Source organism: Ursus maritimus, unplaced genomic scaffold, assembly GCF_017311325.1.
Source record: "Ursus maritimus isolate PB19 unplaced genomic scaffold, ASM1731132v1 scaffold_17, whole genome shotgun sequence".
NCBI classification, from domain to species: Eukaryota; Metazoa; Chordata; class Mammalia; order Carnivora; family Ursidae; genus Ursus; species Ursus maritimus.
In genome coordinates, this window is record NW_024424119.1 from 53,219,493 (window position 1) to 53,240,153 (window position 20,661).

General features: G+C 46.0%; 1 protein-coding gene and 1 long non-coding RNA gene across 5 annotated transcripts; one reads left to right on the forward strand and one right to left on the reverse strand.

Annotated features, from left to right (window-relative positions):
- Window positions 1-7,250: 7,250 nt before the first annotated feature.
- Window positions 7,251-8,904, reverse strand: LOC103670280. 2 transcript variants are annotated; one of them, XR_005835268.1, is made up of 2 exons: window positions 8,783-8,904; window positions 7,251-8,334 (listed from the first exon to the last, which is right to left on the reverse strand). It is a non-coding gene; the product is annotated as an uncharacterized LOC103670280 (long non-coding RNA). The 2 variants fall into 2 exon arrangements; XR_005835267.1 differs by having other exon boundaries at window positions 7,251-8,330; window positions 8,783-8,895.
- SET (SET nuclear proto-oncogene) lies at window positions 8,289-19,890 on the forward strand. Of its 3 annotated transcripts, none has more exons than XM_040632004.1 (8): window positions 8,289-8,412; window positions 14,680-14,737; window positions 15,412-15,554; window positions 15,922-16,025; window positions 16,133-16,246; window positions 17,068-17,238; window positions 17,327-17,473; window positions 18,071-19,890. In XM_040632004.1, exons 1-8 carry the CDS (start codon window positions 8,304-8,306, stop codon window positions 18,092-18,094), a joined length of 870 nt encoding a protein of 289 aa, XP_040487938.1. In that variant the 5' UTR covers window positions 8,289-8,303; the 3' UTR covers window positions 18,095-19,890. The 3 variants fall into 3 exon arrangements, with proteins under 3 accessions (XP_040487938.1, XP_040487936.1, XP_040487937.1); XM_040632002.1 differs by lacking the exon at window positions 8,289-8,412 and adding an exon at window positions 12,731-13,134; XM_040632003.1 differs by lacking the exon at window positions 8,289-8,412 and adding an exon at window positions 12,733-13,134 and having other exon boundaries at window positions 17,327-17,432.
- Window positions 19,891-20,661: the final 771 nt, after the last annotated feature.

Genomic DNA, 20,661 nt, shown 5'->3' on the forward strand with positions numbered 1-20,661 from the left:
TTCTCCCTCTGCCTGCTGCTTCCCCTGCTTGTGCTCTCTCGAACTCTCCCTCTCTGAGAGATAAATAAAATCTTTTAAAAAAATAATATCCACTCTATAAAAGGCTGAGCTGTCAATTCCTTGCAATTTTCAAAGGTTCAGAACAAGAATTCTCATTTTTTAAGAGAGTTTATCTGTTTGAGAGAGAGAGAGAGACAGCACAAGCAGGGGAAGGGGCAGAGGAAGAAGGAGAAGTAGGCTCCCCACTGAGCAGGGAGCACAAAACTAGGCTTGATCCCAGGATCCTGAGATCATGACCCGAGCTTCTGAAGGCAGATGCTTAACCTACTGATCCACCCAGGTGCGCCTTGAACTAAATTTATTTAAACTCTAACAACTTTGGTGCGCCTGGGTGGCTGAGTCAGTTAAGCATCCAACTCTTGATTTCAGCTCTGATCGTGATCTCAGGAGCATGGGATCAAGCCCTCTGTCGGGCTCTGCATTTAGCGCCAAGCCTACTTGAGATTCTCTCTCCCTCTCCATGTGGTCCTCCTCCCACTTGTGTGCTTTCTGTCTCTAAATAAATAAACAAAATCTTCAAAAATAAATAAATAAATTCGAACAACTTGATTGAGCTATAGTTCATATTCCATACAATTCAGCCATTTAAAGTGTGCAATTCAATAATTTTCTGTATATTCAAAGAAACGTGCAACTAATCATCAAAATCAATTTTAGAAAAAAATATTTTTAAATTTTATTTATTTATTTGAGAGAGAGAGAGAGAGAGCAAGAAGCAGGGGGAGGAGCAGAGGGAGAGGGACAACCAGACTCTGTGTTGAACAGAGAGCCCATCGCAGGGCTTGATATCACGACCCCGAGATCATGACCTAAGCCGAAACCAAGAGTCAGACACTCAACTGACTGAGCCACCCAGGTGGCCCCATAATCAATTTTTTTTCTAAAGATTTCATTTATTTATTTGACAGAGAGAGACAGCCAGCGAGAGAGGGAACACAAGCAGGGGGAGTGGGAGAGGAAGAAGCAGGCTCCCAGCGGAAGAGCCCGACATGGGGCTCAATCCCAGAACTCCGGGATCACGCCCTGAGCCAAAGGCAGACGCCCAACAACTGAGCCACCCAGGCGCCCCCCCATAATCAATTTTAAAACATCTTCATCACCCCAAAAGAAATCCCTTGCCGCCCATTCATTCTTACTGACCCAGCTTAAACTTCGCCTTTGGTTTCTGCCGATGGATTTATTTGTTCTATTTTCTCTAATCCTATAGAATTCTGTTCATATCTATTACAGTTTTTGACAAGAACTCTGGATACTCAGGACACAGGCATATCTTAATCAGCTTTGAATTTTGTATGCCCAATATAGAAAAATGTAGAGGCCCTGACACGGCCTATAAGCCCTACACAGCCCACAAGCCCCAGAAGCCTCCAACACTCCCTAAGCCCATCTCCCACCATTTACGCCATTCCAACAACCTGACTTCCTTGGTTCTCCTGGAACTTGCTCCTGCCTTGGGGGTTAGACCTTCTAATGTTATTCCCCTAATGACCACAATGCCCATTCTGTACTTCCTTGAGGTCTTTGTCCAAATGCTAGCTCATTAAGAAGGCCTTACCTTATTTTTAAAAAGATTTTATTTATTCACTTGAGAGAGAGGGAGATGGACAAGAAGACTCCCTGCCGAATGGGGAACCTGTTGTGGGGCTCCATCCCAGGACCCTGAGATCATGACTTGAGCTAAAGTCAGATGCTTAACTGACTGAGCCACCCAGGCGCCCCAAGAAGACCTTACCTTATTATCTGTCTTTTGTTCATAGAACTTGTAGTCATTGCTACCTGGCATATATTAGACACTCAAGAAGTATTGACTGAGTGAATGAGTGAGTGTGATTCTATAGAAGCAAATTTTCTTCCAAATATGGTAATTCCAGTATTTCTTTTGTCAACATTACGAATTATAGCACAAGTTCTATTGAAAGAAATGTGTCATATAAACAGTTATTTGGGCAAAATCAAATCTATGAACCTCAAAGTTATTTGGTGAGGGATGACGTGTGTTATATCCATCTTTATGTTTGCCATCACTTTTTTAAAATAAAAAAAAAAAACAATTTAAGTAGGCTCTATGCCCAGCCTGGGGTTTGAACTTACAACCTCAAGATTGGGAGTTGTATGCTCTACCAACTGAGCCAGCCAGGTGCCGCTACCATTGCTTTCGACTGGAGCTTTCTCATAAAAAATAGTTACTTGATATGTATTGAATAGAAAGAAAAATGTGTTGGATCAACTGATCAATCATTTGGGAAAAAAAGATCTAATTATGTCTTTGCTTCACATGATATTCCAGAATGAATTCAGATAGGTTATAACTTGTAGCATTGAAAAGGAAGATATACCAATACAAGAAGAAAACACAGGTGATTATTTGCAATATCTTGGGATGGAGGAGTCTCTCTAAGCATCTCCAAAGGCAGAAACCATTGGAGGAAGAAGAAAAAGAAGGAGGAGGAGGAGGAGGAGGAGGAGAAGGAGGAGGGGGAGGGGTGAGGAAGGAGGAAAAGAAGGAGGAGGAAGAGAGGAGGACAAGAAGAAAAGAAAAAATTGAGAGCCTCGATTACATAAAAATAAAATACATATTGAGTCTTCCCCAGAATTAAAAAGTCACTAAAAATACAGTAAGTAGCAAATAACCTAGGGAAAAATATTTCACTCTATATAAGAGAGAAGGTTTATATACTTAAAACATAAAATACACTTATAAATTAACAAAGAAAAGAGAAACATCCCAATAGGAAATTGGACCAATTGCTATGAAGGTACCATTTCCAAAAGAAGAAATATCATCAGAAAAGAAGCATAAGAAAAACTGTTCTGTCTCACTAAGGATACCAACTCCAAGATAAAATTTTTCACCTCCCAAATCCGACTTCGGAGAATGAGGCAGAGTTCAGAGAATCATACAAACACCGCAGCCCAGCGGCTGGACAATTGGGCAACAAGTTAAAAGCTCTTACTATTTTATGTACTTTTTTACTCAACAATTGTAGTTCTAGGAATGTATTCTAAGGAAATCATCATGGACGTGCGCCAAGATTTCACCGCTAGGACGTTCGTCACAGCTTACTTAGGACAAAAGAGTAAAGCACATCTTAAAATTTCCATTGCTGCCATTTTAATAAATCATAGCACATTTAGGGGCACCTGGCCGGCTCATTTGGTGGAGCATGTGACTCTTGATCTTGGGGTTGTGAGTTTGAGCCCCACGTTGGGCTTAGAAATTACCTAAACATAAAATCTAAACATAAAGAAAAATGCACAAGACTGTATGTTATGTGAAATAAATGTTATCTTACGTAGGTAGGTTATATTAGTAGTTGCTATATCTTGGTGTAGAACTTTGCCTTATTTTAATTTTCTAAATTTTAATAAAAATACTATTATGATCACTTTTTAATGAGTCCCAAGGAGCCAAAGCACAGCATGGCTGTGGGGTGGGGGGCAATGAAAGAGGAACCAGGTGACCTTCAGGCCCTGGCACTCAGTTAAGAAAAAAGATTGTCCAAGTGCCCCCTCTGTGCTGAGAAGTATGAAGGAAAATCTACCAGAAGACGGCCAGAGATGATCTCCTGAGGTTCTGTGAGTCTCAGAGTCAATTCTTGGTGTGTTTTGGGCTTACCTGGCAATCAGGCTCTGGGTAGCGATTCGTTTGCATCCCATTAGTACCAAAAGTGGTACCGAGGAGTCAGAAAGACAGAGGTTCAAATCTTGACTCTTCCACCCCTTTAGTTTTGGGACCAGATTCTTTGAGTATTGATTCTTCATTTTGGTTTGATTCTCCCATCTGCAAAATAAGGACATGATACTGTCCTGGGAAGGATGATGGAGGGTTCAAAAGGATAATGTTTAGTGAATACCTCTCATACCGCTAATGCTCAATAAATGGTAGCTATTTATAGCTATCCTGTGGTGTGCACAGATAACTAAACAATAGGGAGTTCTGGATATTTTGGAAACTCCTGGTTCCCAGAAGGAGCCTGGCCTCAGGGTTACAGAACATCGCGAGCCTGTCAACCTTTGGGTGGGTTGGAGGGAGGCCATTTGCCTTTCCCCCACCTTGCCTACAGCTGTCCTGGAACGAAGCAGAGTTGCACAGTTGCCTAGTAACACCTCTGGAAATCCAGGAAATTAGAATTTTGGAAGCTGTAGAGGAAAGGAAAGGTGGGGTCATGCATGTTTGAATGTAAGCTGACATGTACCAAGTGGGTGCTGTATTTAGGTGATTTAAGTGACTCTAAGTATTGGAGCTCAGGTAATCTTTGGTTGTTGTTATTGTTTTTAAAAAATATATATTTGTTTTTAATTTTTAACTAATCTCTACATTGAACGTGGGGCTCGAACTCACAACCCCAAGATCAAGAGTCTCCTGCTCTACCGACTGAGTTAGTCAGGTGGCCCCTGTTATTTTTATTTTATTTTATTTTATTTTTAAAAAAGATTTTATTCATTTGAGAGGGAGCGAGCGAGCTATGCACACAAATGGGGGGGATAGCGAGGGAGAGGGAGAGGGAGAAGCAGACTCCCTGCTGAGCTCAGAACCCAATTCAAGGCTCGATCCCAGGACCCCTGAGATCATGACGCAAACTGAAGTCAGACACTTAATGGACTGAGAAACCCGGGCACCTGTTTTGTTTTTTGTTTTGTTTTGTTTTTAAAGATTTTATTTATTTATTTGACAGAGACAGCCAGCGAGAGAGGGAACACAAGCAGGGGGAGTGGGAGAGGAAGAAGCAGGCTCCCAGAGGAGGAGCCCGATGTGGGACTCGATCCCGGAACGCCGGGATCACGCCCTGAGCCGAAGGCAGACGCTTAATGACTGCGCTACCCAGGCGCCCCCTGTTTTTGTTTTTTAATATAATATATTCAGAAGGTACAAAGTTCAAAATGTACCACAAAGTAAAGGGTGAAGCATTTCCCTCTTATCCCTGTCCTCTCATCTGTCACCACCCAGTCCTCTCCTCAAGGTTGGTGGGTTATGGCCTTCCTAGGAGTCCTTCAAGGGCTGTATCATAGGCATACAGGCAAATAAGTGAATATGTATTTTTTTCTACCCCCCTTAACACAAATGGTAACATACTAACTACTTGGTTTAGGCTTTTGCTTATTTCACTTAGCCATGGCTCTGGTTCCCTATTTGGTTTGATGGTTGTAAGGCATTCTCCATGGTTTGGATGTATCCTTTGGTCCCCAGGAGCCTAAAGAAGCTGTTAGGTTGTTTCCAATATTTTGCTTTTACAATGTTGCAAATGAGGGGCACCTGGCTGGCTCAGTCTTGAAGCCAGGGACTCTTGATTTCCGTTCAGGTCATGATCTCAGGCTCTGTGCTGAGTGTGCCCGCTGCTTTAGATTCTCTTTCTTGCTCTCCCTCTGTGCCCCCCCCCACCTCCTGCTAGCAAGGGTGTGTGTAGGTGTGTGTGCCCCCCCAAAATAAATAAATAAGTAATGTTGCAAGTAAATTGCTTCATACAGTTGCCATCTCCCTGCAATACAATGAATCAGTAGGATAAATTCCTAGAAGGAGAATTTCTGGGTCAAGGGTAGGTACTTTTGCACTTTGCATAGATATTCTGATGGTTAAATTGCCCTCCAAAGGAGCTATATCTCTTTAAGCTTCCACTAATAAGGAGAGCACCTACTTAGGTGTTTCTAAACTTCTGGATCTCAGGTTGGTGAGTTAAAAAAAAAAAAAAAGAATCTCAAAGAAATTCCAATTTGTGTTGGTCTTAGGCACCTCTGGGCTACTCTTCATTTAGCCCCTTCTTTGTTCTAGGAACCCATCCAGTGCAGCATCCTGTCAGTACACCCCGTTGTGGCTGCTGTAAGCAAGGGATTTTGAGTTTGCCCCTCAGCTTCCAGAACTATCCTTTGCTGATACTCCCAGAGTCTGTAGCCAAGGCGCCTTGTCCTTTCTTCCTGCACACATCCTGTTTCTTTTCCACTGCTTTGGCTGGCCAGCCACCTATTCTGTGGTTTGGGGTTTAGCTGACTCCCAATTTCATCGAAAGATAGTTTTCCTTTTTTTCCCCCCTTACTGTTTTTGGACAATTTCTGCAGTAAAAACAGTGAAAAGATGATCCTTTGTCCTCAAATCAAAAATCCTAAACCAAGAGGCAGCCATCATTATCACCCAATTTACAGGTATAAACAGCAAGACTGAGGCTGGTTAAAAGGTGCATCCCTGTGATCAAGTGACCCCAAGCCCCTGGTTCTAGCTATAACTCGGTTATTCTCCTCATGACTTTAGGCAAATCACTTCTTTCAGGTCTTAGCTTGCTTATCTGTAAATCAACATACTTGTGACTTTCAAAACGTCTTAGAAGGAGCCCAGAGTTCCTCAGAAACTATCAAAGAATGGAGGGATGGAGGGGAACGAGAGGTGGTGGTGGTGGTGGTGGGGGGTCTTCTTCCAGAAAGAGCTGAGCTTTTTATCAATATTAACATCATAGACATGCCTAAGATTTCTTTTGTTAAGAGATTACTTGATGGGGAAAAAACAAACCCTTTTTTTAAAGATGGAAAATCACTGCACCATCTCAGAGGTTACAAACTCATGGCTTATAGAATGAAAGTAGCCTGGCCAACATGTTTGATCTGGTCCACAAAGGGCGTTTTTAAAATATTTAATTCATTGCTAATTTTTAAAAAATCCAGAGAGTTCACAAAAAAATATATACCTCTGGCTTCTCTTTAGAAAGACCAGGGGGGCGCCTGGGTGGCACAGCGGTTAAACGTCTGCCTTGGGCTCAGGGCGTGATCCTGGCGTTATGGGATCGAGCCCCACATCAGGCTCCTCTGCTATGAGCCTGCTTCTTCCTCTTCCACTCCCCCTGCTTGTGTTCCCTCTCTCACTGGCTGTCTCTATCTCTGTCAAATAAATAAATAAAATCTTTAAAAAAAAAAATAGAAAGACCAGGGACCTGGCAACAAAGACATCATGAATCAGTGTAGCGAGCCCGAGATCCAGAAACCAGGCTTCAGGAGGACTCCAGAGGCCCCTTGTTCCCCCTTTCGGCGACATCGCTCCTCAAGGCTAGGTTAACCACACTCTGGACTTCTCCTTCGCAGAGATCAGTTTTGCCTGTTTCTGTACTTTATATAAATGAGATCGCACAGCCTATCCTATCTTGTGTCTTGTGTCTTTTCACTCAATGCTACGTCTGTAGGCTGCAATCACATCACCGCACGCACTTGTGTTTCGTTCATTTTCATTGCTTCATCATACTCCACTGTGTGACTATTTCACAATGTATGCATTCCAGCACTGACATTTTCATTTTCAGATTTTTACTATTATGGATCTCGCTGTGACCATTCTTGTACACATCTATCACACATAGCAGAGTACACGGGTAAGCATTTCTGCCGGGAATATAACCAGGAGCAGAAGTGCTGAACACAAGTTCAGTTTGGGTGGAGTTGGCAGTTTTCCAGAGTGGTTGTACCACTCCGCCTTCCACTAGCTGTGGTGAAATCCAGTTGCTGGCTTATTCATAGTTATTACCCGACAGGCTGCAAGAGGCGCTGAAGTATGTGACCCCCCCCCTCATCCCCCCAGACAAGATGCCTTCTTAAGATTTTTCAAACTCGACCTTCTTTTTCCAGAATGAGTGTAGAATGAAATGCTCCAGGTCTTCTCAAAGGCCCCTTCTTTTCCCTCTTCCTTTGTAATTCTTGCCTGGGAATCCCGTATTTCAGTGTTCATTTAGGTCTCCAAGCTGAGGCCTGGAGTTTGGGTGGGAGTTAGCCAGACAGAGATGGGGGTGAAGGTAATGGCCCTGAAGAATGTCCCAGGCTGAGGTGAGGCAAGGGCACGTTTAAATCTAGAGGCCAAAGGAAAAAAAAAAATAAAGAAAGAAGAAGAAGAAGTGGACAAGTTCTCAGTGGGGGCAGGTCCGCCTATCTAGAGGATTTAGGAAAGGCTGCTGGTGTTTCCAGACACTACCAAGAGGGCCCTAGAGAGCAGAGAACTTCTCCCACAGGAAACATCTCCTCCTGCCCACCCAGCGCCGAGAATGACCCTTAGGGACCTGCAGAGAGCAACTAAAAGAAGTTGATCTTGATTGGAGGGTGGGAGGGAAGGGATGAGGCTGGGGGAGGGGATGGGGTGGGTGTCCCACTGTCATGTAAATAAACCTTCCTGGCCAGGGCTCTGGTAGATTTAAACCTCCGCCACCTGGGGCAGCTCCAGTCCTCAGAGCTTCTTCCAGACGTGCCTCTCTCCTGGGTCTGTGGAGTTTCCTGACAGCATGGCCCCCAAACGCCAGTCTTCGCTCCTGCCTCAAACGAAGAAACCGAGACTGCCTCCTGCCCCCACGTCGGAGGAGACGTCGAGATCTCAGCACTTGCCTAAGGGAGGTATGTTCCTACACTACAGTTTATCGGAGACTTAAGGGATTCCCCCCCCCCGTGCTTTTTGAGATATGACCCCAAACACCATGAAGGGTTTCAGCACAGGGTGGGTGAGCGGATTAGGCTGATGTGAAGAAAAAACTAGAAGGGGCAAAATTGAGAGACTTGGAGCACGTGGGAGCTCATCCCTGCCCCCAACCCAACACCTAAGCTGAGCTGTCTCCCAGCACCCAAACGCACTCCTCCTGGGTCCCCTGTCTTGGTAGGTGGCACCACCAGCCAGCCTGAGGCTGGGTGATGCGCGACCCCTGTCCTCTCTTTCACCCCTCCACATCAGACAAATCCCCAAGTCCTGCTGGTTCTACCGCTTCGGTACCTCTCGTATCCATCCACTTCCTTCCTGTGGCTGCTGACTGCCCTCGACTCTGGCCGGATTACTGCCACTCCTCTTGCTTCCAGCTTCCTCCTCGTCCTCCTCCTCCTCCACCCGCCCCCCCCCCCACATCCAGCCAAGCAAAGCCAATCACGTGACTCCCTGGTTTAAAACCCTTGCCTCCCCATTGCCCTCGAGCTATCAACTAAGTGACTTGCCCGCGTCCGCCTGGCTCCTGTCCACCTCTGCAGGTTCCTGCTCCCTCTGGCACCTTTCACGGCTCTTCTTTTTCTCACCTCAGGTCCCAGAAGCCTGCTTTTCCTCTGTCTGGATCACTCTTGTCTCCCTACCTGTGCTCCTCTTCTCCTCCTGCAGCTTTCTGCTGCTAAGTCACTCCTTGCAGGCGTTCTTTGAGCCACAGCTGCTGGGTGTTAGGAGCCCCCTTCTGCCCTTGTAGTGCCCAGAGTCCCCCCAGCCTGGCCCTTACCTCATTACATTGCAATTGTCTGTTTCACGTCTGCCCCCCCCCCCCCTTAACTGTTAACTTGGAGGTGAGGGCTGTGTTTTCCAGACACACTGCTTGGAGCCAGTCACACCGTGGTCTGTTCGTGTGATTAGGCCTCTCTGATGGAGTGGGGATATGGTGGGGCCTTCGAGGGAGCTGGGTCTCGATAAGTAGAAGACAGGAAAGCGCTGCCCTTGGAAAATGTGACAGCAGGCTGTCTAAGTGCAGAGAGGAGCGGCTCGGAGCCCATCAATCTTTCTAATTTGCTGACATGGCTTGTGGAAGGAGCACTGGGTGAGGAGTCCACATGGTGGTGCGCCAGGGGGTCTGCTGGGTGACCTGGCAAGTTTGACTTGAAGGAGTCCCAGTCCATCCCCTTCCAAATGAGAGGCAAAAGACCTGCCCAGCTGATGCCCCCCTGTGGTAAAGCGGGACAGCCAGGGTTCGAAACCTGGCTCTGGCTGACTGTGTGACCTTGTTGGGCAAGTGACATAACCTGTGCTTCCTTCTTCTGTAAGATGTTCGGTTTAAATAGATACGAAACACTCGAGACATCGAATGGCTCATGATCAGTGCTCTTGATGGACAGTAAATTTCTTGTGAGCAGTAAAATGTGAATGAGTCCTCCCGGTCACCTTCTGTTTAGCTCCTTGGGAGAATCAACAGGACTTGGAGGGATTAGAGGTACAACCATAGCTCCTCCAGGAGGATTCATCTAAATCCAGAGGACAGCTCATGCCACGCACTCCTTGGGCACTGGTCAGCCAGGCACGGTGCTAAACACTTCTCTATCCATCAGCTCTCAAAACGGAAGCCGTGAATAATCCCATTTTACAGATCAGAAAAAAGAGGCTCAGAGAGGTGGAGGGGATAGATATTTTTAAGGCCATCCTAGCTAAGAATTTCTGGTCATCTTGGGACACTGCTGTGTTGTAGGGAATGCCCACATCTCTCCTCCAATCTTTAAGCTGCAGGGCTCTCTTCCTTCAAAGGAAGCTGGGGAGGAGAGGAGAGGGAGGAATTCCTAGGGGGAGGTCAGAGGCCGAGGAGAGAATGCAGAGCTCATGGTGTTAGATTGGGGGAGACCACAGTGACTAATTCAGCATGGGTGAATTATCTCTTGGCGTGTCCATGCCACTCCCTTGTTTACTGAAACTCTTGCCCTTTTGCTTTCTCTTTCTCTTCCACTTCTAGTGTGTGCTCCCTGCATTCATCTTGAGAAGTGTTGTGGGAAAGGTCAGGAAGAGGAGCAGGGTGGTTCTAAGGGCTGGGATGGTCGGAAAGGAGACCTGGAGCCCCTGCAGATGCGTGGGAAACACAGGTCGATCAGGCACTTAGGAGAGGGCTCTGGGTCACTGGTACTCACAGTTTATAAGCAGGCTTCGTCTGAAAACAGCAGCCCTCAACACGGTGTTTTTCAGACTGTTTCATCCCATTAATGGGTCACAAAATCAATTTCATGGAGTGCTACCTGCATTTAAAGAAAATAAAATAGAGTAGAAAATTAAGAGGCGCATCACACTTAGTAAGGGTAAGTATTATTTTGTGTTTAGGTTTATACTGAGTCCTGATGTCAAATGTCACGTCAAAAAATGGAAAAACGGTCTTAGGGCAGGGACCTTGTTATCCACTAGCATGGTTTAGAATTGTGGTTCTGCCACTCACATCAAAAAAAGTTGGATTTAGCTGTGAGATGAGGATATTAATGCCTACCTTGTACTACTTGTGAGGATTAAATGAGAAAACACATGTACTTTATCATGGCCTGTGGCCCACGGTGCATTCTTCAGCAGCGCAATAGAGCCTGGTGTTTTAATTCAACGCTGTTCAGTGACTTCACAGTGGTGGCAGGAAATTGGCCATGAGAGTATTTATACAACACTGAAATCAGCAAATGCTAGAAATGGGGGGCTTGGGTGTGTTTTTTTTCTCTTCTGGGAGATGGTTGTCAAACATTTACCAGCTTATCGCTGGTGCTAATAACTCTTCCTTTAAAAAGCCTATCCAACTGAGACAGGTGTGGGATTGAGCTGGGCTCAATTGAGAATGAGGTTGGGAGGGAAAGGATTAGATGAATTTTGGGGTTTGGGGGAGAGTCCCAAGAAGACATTTGTATTCTCTACTCATGGACTGTATGCCATTTATTTAACATTTATCTTTATTGATCACCTACCAATGGACTGTCTTGAACATTAAAGACACTGCTTGTGTCTTTAAGAGCTGACAGTAAAACGTGAGTGCTGCTAGAAGGCAAATAACCCAACCCCAAGTTCTGCTTAGGAAAGCCCAGGGAGAGACTCAGGCTTTTTGTGGTCCACTTCTTGGGGCTCTGGAAGAGGGGCTAGAACCGTGGTGCATTTGCATTACCTGGAAAACGTTATTTTAAACAGAAATGCCTTGGCCTTACTTAGTGGTTCAAGTCTTGGCCGCTAAAGCAGGTCTTGTAGGTCCTAGCTCTGACGTGGTGAAATGAATTTAACACCGCCTACGCCATCGGGTAGTTGTGCGCTTCAATGAGATCTACTCCTATTGCTGGGACTGGCTCTAGCACTCGGTACTGTGTCTTGCAAGCGTTAGGGACTTAGTTGGGCAAAAAAGACGCGCGGATGACTGTGGCATCTCCCTGCCTTCAGAGGACTTCCAATTTGGCGCGGCCTTGCCTAAAAGTCACCAATCACACAACGTTCCCCTTTGTCAGCCTTTCTTTGAATTATATAATTTCAGAACAGAAATAGGTACAGAGAGGGAAGGTGACCTGTCCAAGTGCACACAGCCGTCTGGGCAGAGCTTGGACTAGAAGCCAGGAAAAGAAAAGGCCTTGTAAGTGGACTGGACAGCTTCGGGGTTTGCAGACAAGCTTGAGTGAGTCCTAAGTGCAGCTTCCCCATCTGGAAAATAGGATGGAGATGTCTGTCGCCTTCCTTCACCCACCAAGAGGGATGCCCCAGCAGTGTCCCAGGGCGCCGAACCCGGGGTGGGTGTATTTCTGGGCCCCCGTGAGGCTAGGCTACAACCAGGCCTGCACTTCTGGGGGGCTGTAACACCCCACTCGCCCGTGCTACGCGCCACCCCGCAGAGAAGGGAAGCCGCTCCGCCACCACGTGACACGCCCGCCGGGGGGCCTGCGCGCAGCCCGGCGAGGCCCCGCCCCTCGGGCCGCCGCGCGCCCATAGCGCGCAAATGTCCCGGGTCGAGCCAGGGAAGGGGAAAGCGGGGGAGGGGAGCACGGCGCGGGGGGCCGGCCCCGTACGTCGCGGCGTTCCTTCCTCCCGCCTCTCGGCCAGGCCCTGTGTCTCCTCGCCGCGGCTCCGCCCCCTCGCCCCGGCGCTCCAGCCAATGGCGGGGCGGCGCGAGCCTCTCCGGCCGGGGGCGGAGCGTGCGCGCGGGGCCTGGCGCGCCTGCGCCCTGCCGCCCGCCCCTCGCCGTGAGGAGGAGGTGGAGGAGGAGGCGGCTCGGGGAGAGCGAGCAGCGAGCTGGACCGCGGAGCGTGAGTGAGGGAGCCGAGCCGCCTGCCTGTCCGCCGCCGCCTCCCCTCCGTAAGCAGGAGCCCGGGCCGGGGCCCGGCACGCCGCCCCAGCCCCTCCCTCGTCGTCAGGCCGCGAGGGCAGCGCGCGCGAGCCAGGGGGAGGGAGAACGAGCGAGCGAGCGAGCGCCGGGAGGAGGCGGCCGGACCGAGCGAGCGCCCGCGCGTGTGGCGTGAGGGGAAGCCGCTGCCCGCCCCCTTCGCCTTCCCTTCTCTCCCCCTCCCCGCTCCCCCCCCGACCGCGGAGCAGCACCATGTCGGCGCCGGCGGCCAAAGTCAGTAAAAAGGAGCTCAACTCCAACCACGACGGGGCCGACGAGACCTCAGGTGAGGAGCAGGCGAGGCGGGGGCCGGCCCGCGCCGCCATCTTCGCCGCCCGCCCGGCCCGCAGGCCGCCGGCGGGGCCCGGGGCGCGCGGGGGGCGCTGGGCGGACGGGCACGGCGCGCCTCGGCGCCCTTTTTTGTGCGCGCGGGGCCGGGGCCGGGGTGGCGCCGCGGCGGCGGACGGCGCTGCGAGGCGGGGGCGCTGCGGCCTGCTCGGCGCGGGCGGAGGAGACCCCCCCTTCCTCTCCCCCCTCCCTCGCTCTCCTCCCCCTCCCTCCCTCCCGAGAAGCCTCTCTTTATTGTGCTCCGCCATGATGCCTCGCTCCCATCAGCCGCCGCCGCCGCCACATGGTGCGGCCGGACGCGGCCCCGCGGCCGGGCCTCCGCGCGGCTCCCCCTTCGCGCCCGGCCTGCGGGCGGCGCACCCGCACCCGCACCCGCAGGCCGGCCCCGGCGCGGCCCTCCGCCTGGAGCTGGGGCGGGGTGGGGGCGCGGGGAAGCACGCGGCCGGCCGCGCACTGGGCCTGGGCCGCCCGGGAGGATGCTCTGGCCTGCCCTGGGCACACTTCCCACGTGGGGTGGCCACCCCGTCGCGGTAGAGCGCTGTGAAACCTGGCCCGGCGGCCAGCGTGTCGGAGGGGCTTTACAATGGCTGTTAGCAAACCTCCCAGCCTTGGCCGTAAAGGCTTTCTCGGCAGGGGGGCTGCAAAACCCGGGATGGTTACCGGAAATGAACCGCGCGATCAGGCCCCTTCACGCCCACTTAGCTTTGTAGGTTCTGCAGTCTTCACCGGACAAAAGGGCACCTCTTCCATAGCACACCCCTTTTCCTCCTCTGCCTTCTGTGGCTCGTAGTTTTCAGACTTCATGCTTGCTCCCTGTAAGTGTGCTCCAGAATCGTGTGGGGCCGCATCTGAGATAAGCCCGCCTGAAATTGGGTTGGAGGGGAGAGAAAGATCAGGGTAGAATGCTAGGCTTCCTATTCTAAGAAGGTAAAGTCCAGTGTTTACGATGGTCGGGCAGATTCAAGGGCCTTACCTGTCAGGCATGTCTGATGTCTTAATTGTAATCGATACTGAGCAGTATTTTCAACTCTGTGTAAGAAGTGATTTTATCACTGAGATAGGTGGTGTCCTCGTTTGCGTTATGGTCGTGGGTTAGTTTCTGTAGTGGAGTTAACAGCTGGCATCATTCTGTTAACAGGTATACAATGTGATAAATAACAGTAAGAATTTTTGAGTAAGGCTTATTCCTTATCTTTTGTAATAGAAAGTAGTAACTGGTCTCTTTCTTGTAAGGGAACTCTTGAAAAAAGTGCTGCAAACATTTGGAGTAGCCTAGCAGATTGCATGATTTGTGAACAGTCGTTTAATTAAAAAGTAATTTGTCAACTACAGGCATGAACATGTGGAGAGCATGCCTTGTAGTAGGCAGTTTCTTTTTTAAAAACTGTTTTATGGATCTGTCACATCACATACTCTGTTAACATCAGGAAAACTAATTTTATATTCTAACTAGTATTGAGTCCTGTACACCTTTTTCTTGCAGAAAAAGAACAGCAAGAAGCAATTGAACATATTGATGAAGTACAAAATGAAATAGACAGGTAAAGTTTTTTGTAGTTTATTTTGGAGAAGTTTTCTGAGATGCAGCTTGTAATCTTATAATCACTGAAACTATGGTCAAATAAATCTGTATCCACTGGCTAAGTGGAGATGATTATAACTTAGTTGGAAATATTTTGAAAGTCCAGTGTTAATTTCCTGTGAAATACTTGTATGTTGACCAAAAAGTTTTTGAAGAAAGTACATTGACCTTGTAAAGCTTGGATTTGCTTTCAAAGGCTACAAGTTCTCTGAATTGCAGTGCCTGGACTTCTGATAGTTTAGCATTATGGCATCAGTGTTGCTCCCACTTGGGTGATAACTTTGTTACTTTATTAGCAACTTTTTTTTTTTTTGTAAACTTCATCTGCTTGATGTTGAAACAGTTGAATTTAGCCTGGCAATAGAGTTGGTGATGTAAATATACAATGTTACCAAAATGCTCAGTTTGGGCACTTCAAGAACTGTTAATTATTGAGCGTGTCTGTTGGTGAAGCAGATCAAATTGGGATCTTACTTTTGACTTGAGTCTCTAACTATAAATCTAGGTGTTTTGGTTATTATAAATAAGTAGTTTGTACTCTTCTAAGGCTAATAAGTAAATATTCTGGAGTTTCAGCATTTTTTGTATTTGTCAGATATGATCATTGTCAACATGGTTTTTCATTTGCTTCAGACTTAATGAACAAGCCAGTGAGGAGATTTTGAAAGTAGAACAGAAATATAACAAACTCCGCCAACCATTTTTTCAGAAGAGGTCGGAATTGATCGCCAAAATCCCCAATTTTTGGGTAACAACATTTGTCAACCATCCACAAGGTACGTTGTGGCAGAGCATTACTCCAGGGTATGGGGTGTCTGCGCTTGTTAGAGTGGAGCGACTTGGCTTAAGAACTTAGTTCAACGTGTTGGTTACACGAAGAGATTAAAACACTGAAGAGAGGGGAGGCTTGCATTTTAATATTTTCTCTGTTTTAGAAGAGACTATATTCTAACTTGGGATTCTCTTCAATTACTTGGTAAAAGATGGTGACAGCTCTGCCACTAAGCCATCTGGTTTGCCCTTAATGGATTTATGAAGTCGAAGATGCTCACTAAATTTGGAAAAATTTTAAAGGCATCACTTGAATTGTTTGTTATTATTTGTCTGTTTAATACACATTTGACCTACAATTTGCTCATCTAGTGTCTGCACTGCTTGGGGAGGAGGACGAAGAGGCACTGCATTATTTGACAAGAGTTGAAGTGACAGAATTTGAAGATATTAAATCAGGTTACAGAATAGATTTTGTAAGTATCAGTAACTCCTCTTGTTTGCCACTGTGGAAATGAATTAGAGCTTTGATTAGAAGACCTGTTTGTATTGATTCCCAGTTCTCCAATCTTATTTATCATAGTATTTTGATGAAAACCCTTACTTCGAAAATAAAGTTCTCTCCAAAGAATTTCATCTGAATGAGAGTGGTGATCCATCTTCAAAGTCCACCGAAATCAAATGGAAATCTGGAAAGGTATTTGAGGAAATGTTGGGTGAAGGTATCATTTTGTGTATTTTGGCTTAGTTGAACCGTTTACCAATACTTGCTGCTGTGGTAATGTTTTTGGTGCAAATCCTTAAATGTAAAAAACAAAACAAAAAGACCCCTAGCGTGTTAAAGCGGAACACAGTGGTTTAGAGCTGTTGCTACATATTCTAGTGCAAGTCTTTAAAGAGACAGGCTGCATTTTTTGATTTTCATATTGGTGACTGAGCTTTTTCAAATGGCCTGCTACCTCCCAAACTGCATTTATGTCTGCATTTAAGTGGTGAACTCATTAAAACAATTTTTTTAAAGATTTTGTTTCAGAGAGGGGGAGAGAGAGAGCAAGCATGAGTAGGGGGAGGGGAAAAGGGAGAAGCATACTCCATGCTGGGCAGGAAGCCTGATGTGGGGCTCGATCCCAGGATACTGAGCCACCCAGGTGCCCCCCATATTAAATTATTATACTGTGTTACGGTAGTGGTTGTCAAAGTGGAACTGATTTTGTGTAAAAAAAAAAAAAAAAAAAAAAAAGCCAAATTTACATGGTACCTTTTTAGGAAAAGCTTGTTGTACAAATTTGAAAAGTCTTTGCAGACCTAGAATTCTAGGATTTCTTTTATTTACCTGCTGTATGTTTTATAATTTGTTTTAGATAACAAGTATAGGAAACACACCAGTTGTGTGTGTCCCCCTGTTCGTCGTTGTCCCCCGTCCCCTTCTCCCCCCGCTTTTGGGTTAAAAATCTTAAATTATAGGGAATTCAGGTGTTATGGAGAACCTGTGTCAAAAGTTCTTCTGTCTTCATTTAGGATTTGACGAAACGTTCAAGTCAAACACAGAATAAAGCCAGCAGGAAGAGACAGCATGAGGAACCAGAGAGCTTCTTCACCTGGTTTACTGACCATTCTGACGCAGGTGCAGATGAGTTAGGAGAGGTCATCAAAGATGATATTTGGCCAAATCCGTTACAGTACTACTTGGTGAGTTGAGAATGTACTTTTGTTCAAGGTTGTATTTATTTCCTTTGTGTGAAAATTAGTTCCTCAGGTAACTCTTGGTTTTTTTAAGGTTCCTGACATGGATGATGAAGAAGGGGAAGGAGAAGAAGATGATGATGATGATGAAGAAGAGGAAGGATTGGAAGATATTGACGAAGAAGGAGATGAGGATGAAGGTGAAGAAGATGAAGATGATGATGAGGGGGAGGAAGGAGAGGTAAAAGACAATTTGGTTAAGTCCAGAAAAGATCATCTCAAAGAATTTACCTTGTTATTTTGTGGTTATATAATAAAACTGGCCAACTGATTGTGGGAGGATTTGTAGATGAGATAAACTGTTTTGTTGTCTGGGGTGGAAGAAGATTTTAATAAGGTTCTTGTATCTGTGACTTAACTATAACTAGTTCTCCTTTGTGGTTCGTACTCCACCCTGTCCTTCCCTGGCCAGTACTAATGAGGGTGATAGGGTTAGTGCAGCTGGTCAGTTCTGAGAGACCTGACTAACAGATTTGCATGTTGTAGACAAACATTAGAATTCTTATAGTGAGATCGTGATTGGCTTTTGGTTTGCATCATGTGGTATGAAAGAGGTCAGTGATTTTGATGAGTGCTGAAAAGTTAACTAATTTATCTGAAACAGCATCACTGTATCTTTCAGTTGAGATTTGATACAGACTGATTTGTAGGTTCGTAAAGTACAAGTCTCCATAACGTGGCAGTGTGTTCTGTGGAAGTCCGTAAGTGTTTGTGTGAATGTTGAGGAATGACTTTAGAATTAACCCTGAAAATTGAATGCCCGCTTTTTTTCTTACAGGAGGATGAAGGAGAAGATGACTAATGGAACACTGATGGATTCCAACCTTCCTTTTTTAATTTTCTTCAGTCCCTGGGAGCAAGTTGCAGTCTTTTTTTTTTTTTTCTTTTCTTTTTTTTTTTTTTTTTCCTCCTCTTGTGCTCATTCGCCCTGTTTTTTGAAGTCTCTTTTCTCTCCCTTTATACCATGGTTCTCAACTATTTTGGGGGGAAATACCTTGAGCAGAATACAGTGGGAAAAGAATCTCTACCCTTTTCCGTTCCAAATTCATTTTTATCCCTTCCTGTCTCAACAAAAACTTTATGGAATCAACACCACCGTGCTCTGTGGGAAAAAAGAAAAACCTTCTGCTCCCTTAGCTCTGCTGGAAGCTGGAGGGTGCTAGGCCCCTGTGTAGTAGTGCATAGAATTCTAGCTTTTTTCCTCCTTTCTCTGTATATTGGGCTCAGAGATTACACTGTGTCTCTATGTGAATATGGACAGTTAGCATTTACCAACATGTACCTGTCTACTTTCTCTTGTTTAAAAAAAAGAAAAAAAAAACTTAAAAAAATGGGGTTATAGAAGGTCAGCAAAGGGTGGGTTTGAGATGTTTGGGTGGGTTAAGTGGGCATTTTGACAACATGGCTTCTCCTTTGGCATGTTTAATTGTGATGTTTAACGGACATCCTTGCAGTTTAAGATGACACTTTTAAAATAAAACTCTCTCCTAATGATGACTTGAGCCCTGCCACTCGATGGGAGAATCAGCAGAACCTGTAGGATCTTATTTGGAATTGACATTCTCTATTGTAATTTTGTTCTGTTTATTTTTAAATTTTCTTTTTGTTTCACTGGAAAGGAAAGATGATGCTCAGTTTTAAACGTTAAAAGTGTACAAGTTGCTTTGTTACAATAAAACTAAATGTGTACACAAAGGATTTGATGCTTTTCTCTCAGAACAGGTGTATTTAATACGATTTTCCACGTTTGACTTGTATAACGTATTGTCAAACTTTGTCACTCTGACTCCGTATTTTTTGATACGCACTTTGCAGGGTGACCTCAGGGCTGTGTGGACTGAGAAAGGGATCTGAATCAATGTATTAATGTCTCCAAAGCCAGGAGCCATCGTGGGTACAATTTGCTGTCAGTTTCTGAAATCTTCCACATCAGTCTGGATACCAGATTGCTCAAAACTCGGTTCTGATTATGTTGTGCCCTTGATTTGTGTCTCAAATTGGCATCTGAAAAAATGGGCCTTTATTTACCTGGATATAATAATAGTGCCTGCCACCACCATCAGACAGACCTGGTGCTCTAATGCCAAGTTACACACAGGGCAGTTACTGGCATGTCTTCGTTGGTACTACGAAATGTGGCCAGGAAGACAAGACTCAGAGTAAGAAGTCCGTATTGGTGGTAAGAACCTCAGGAGTACTTTAATCTCGAAGTACTAGCTATTTAGCATATAGCTCTCAAGCGAGGCCTGTCTGTGTGAATCTGGGTGAGAGGACGGGCCCTGCTCTGCTAAATGCCGTTGTGCATAGGATACCATTTTGGGAAGCTACCTAATGCATAAGCTTTTTAATGCTGTAAATTATAGTAGCTAAAATGAAATGCCACTTAACTTTTTCAGAGATGAATTAATGGACAGCCTGGTCAAATTCAAAGCTTTTTGATGTATAAAACTTTATAAATGGAACTATTCCATCGATAGGCAAAGTGTAATGAAAACTTGTCTGGATGGATAGTATGTCATTTCTGCACAGGTCTTGTTTAGTAATACGTCACTGTATACCGGTCAGGAATCTTGCTCCAATAAAGGAACATAAAGATTTTTTTTTGACTGGGGTCATTCTCCTTGTTTTGTAGAGACATGTTACTTGCTTTTGGGTTTAGATAATAAGGAAGTTTTTCTGTGTGATTTGTGTTCATAGTGACTGGGGAAGGGGGGAAACCGCTCTTCGAATTGTCCAGTATAGCAGAGATACGGCCTGTACGAAAGGGGTAGGTATAAAGGTCATGGAAAAGAAACGTCTTCGGAATGTTGTCAGTTCCTGAAGGGATTGAATGTTTTCCTGTCAAAAGCTCAACATTTTAAAAGGACTGTTGGCTCGCAAAAAAAATCCCTAGTCGCTTGAATTGCTGCTCATGAAGGAGGCCTGTAATTTTTGTTTCTCAAAGTTCTGGTTTACCAAACTGACGAAGGGCTGGTGAGATTGGAGTGCTGTCAGGTTATAGGTCACAATCCAATCTTAAAATGTTCGTTTACTTTTGAGAAGGTGATTTAAAAACCTAGCCCCTAAAGATGATTTCCTCCCAACTATTGAGATCGCCTTTGAGGTGCCCTGTGCTTGCAGATCCTGGGAAGGGTGCCGGGCTGTGAGGCAGGCAGGTGGCCGTGGCAGCGTGCTGGAAAGCGTAAGAGTAAGAGTAGCAGGTGCAGTTTGTGTCCGATTGCAAGAGGAGTTCTCGGGCCGGCCCTCAGGTAAGTGTGTATTGGAAAGTGCCAGATGAATGGCTTAAAACTCCTTTGGTACAAGGACATTTCAAAAGAAAAAGGGTAAATGGTGGCTGTTGTTTCTCTGGGAAGAGGGCATCTTACAAAG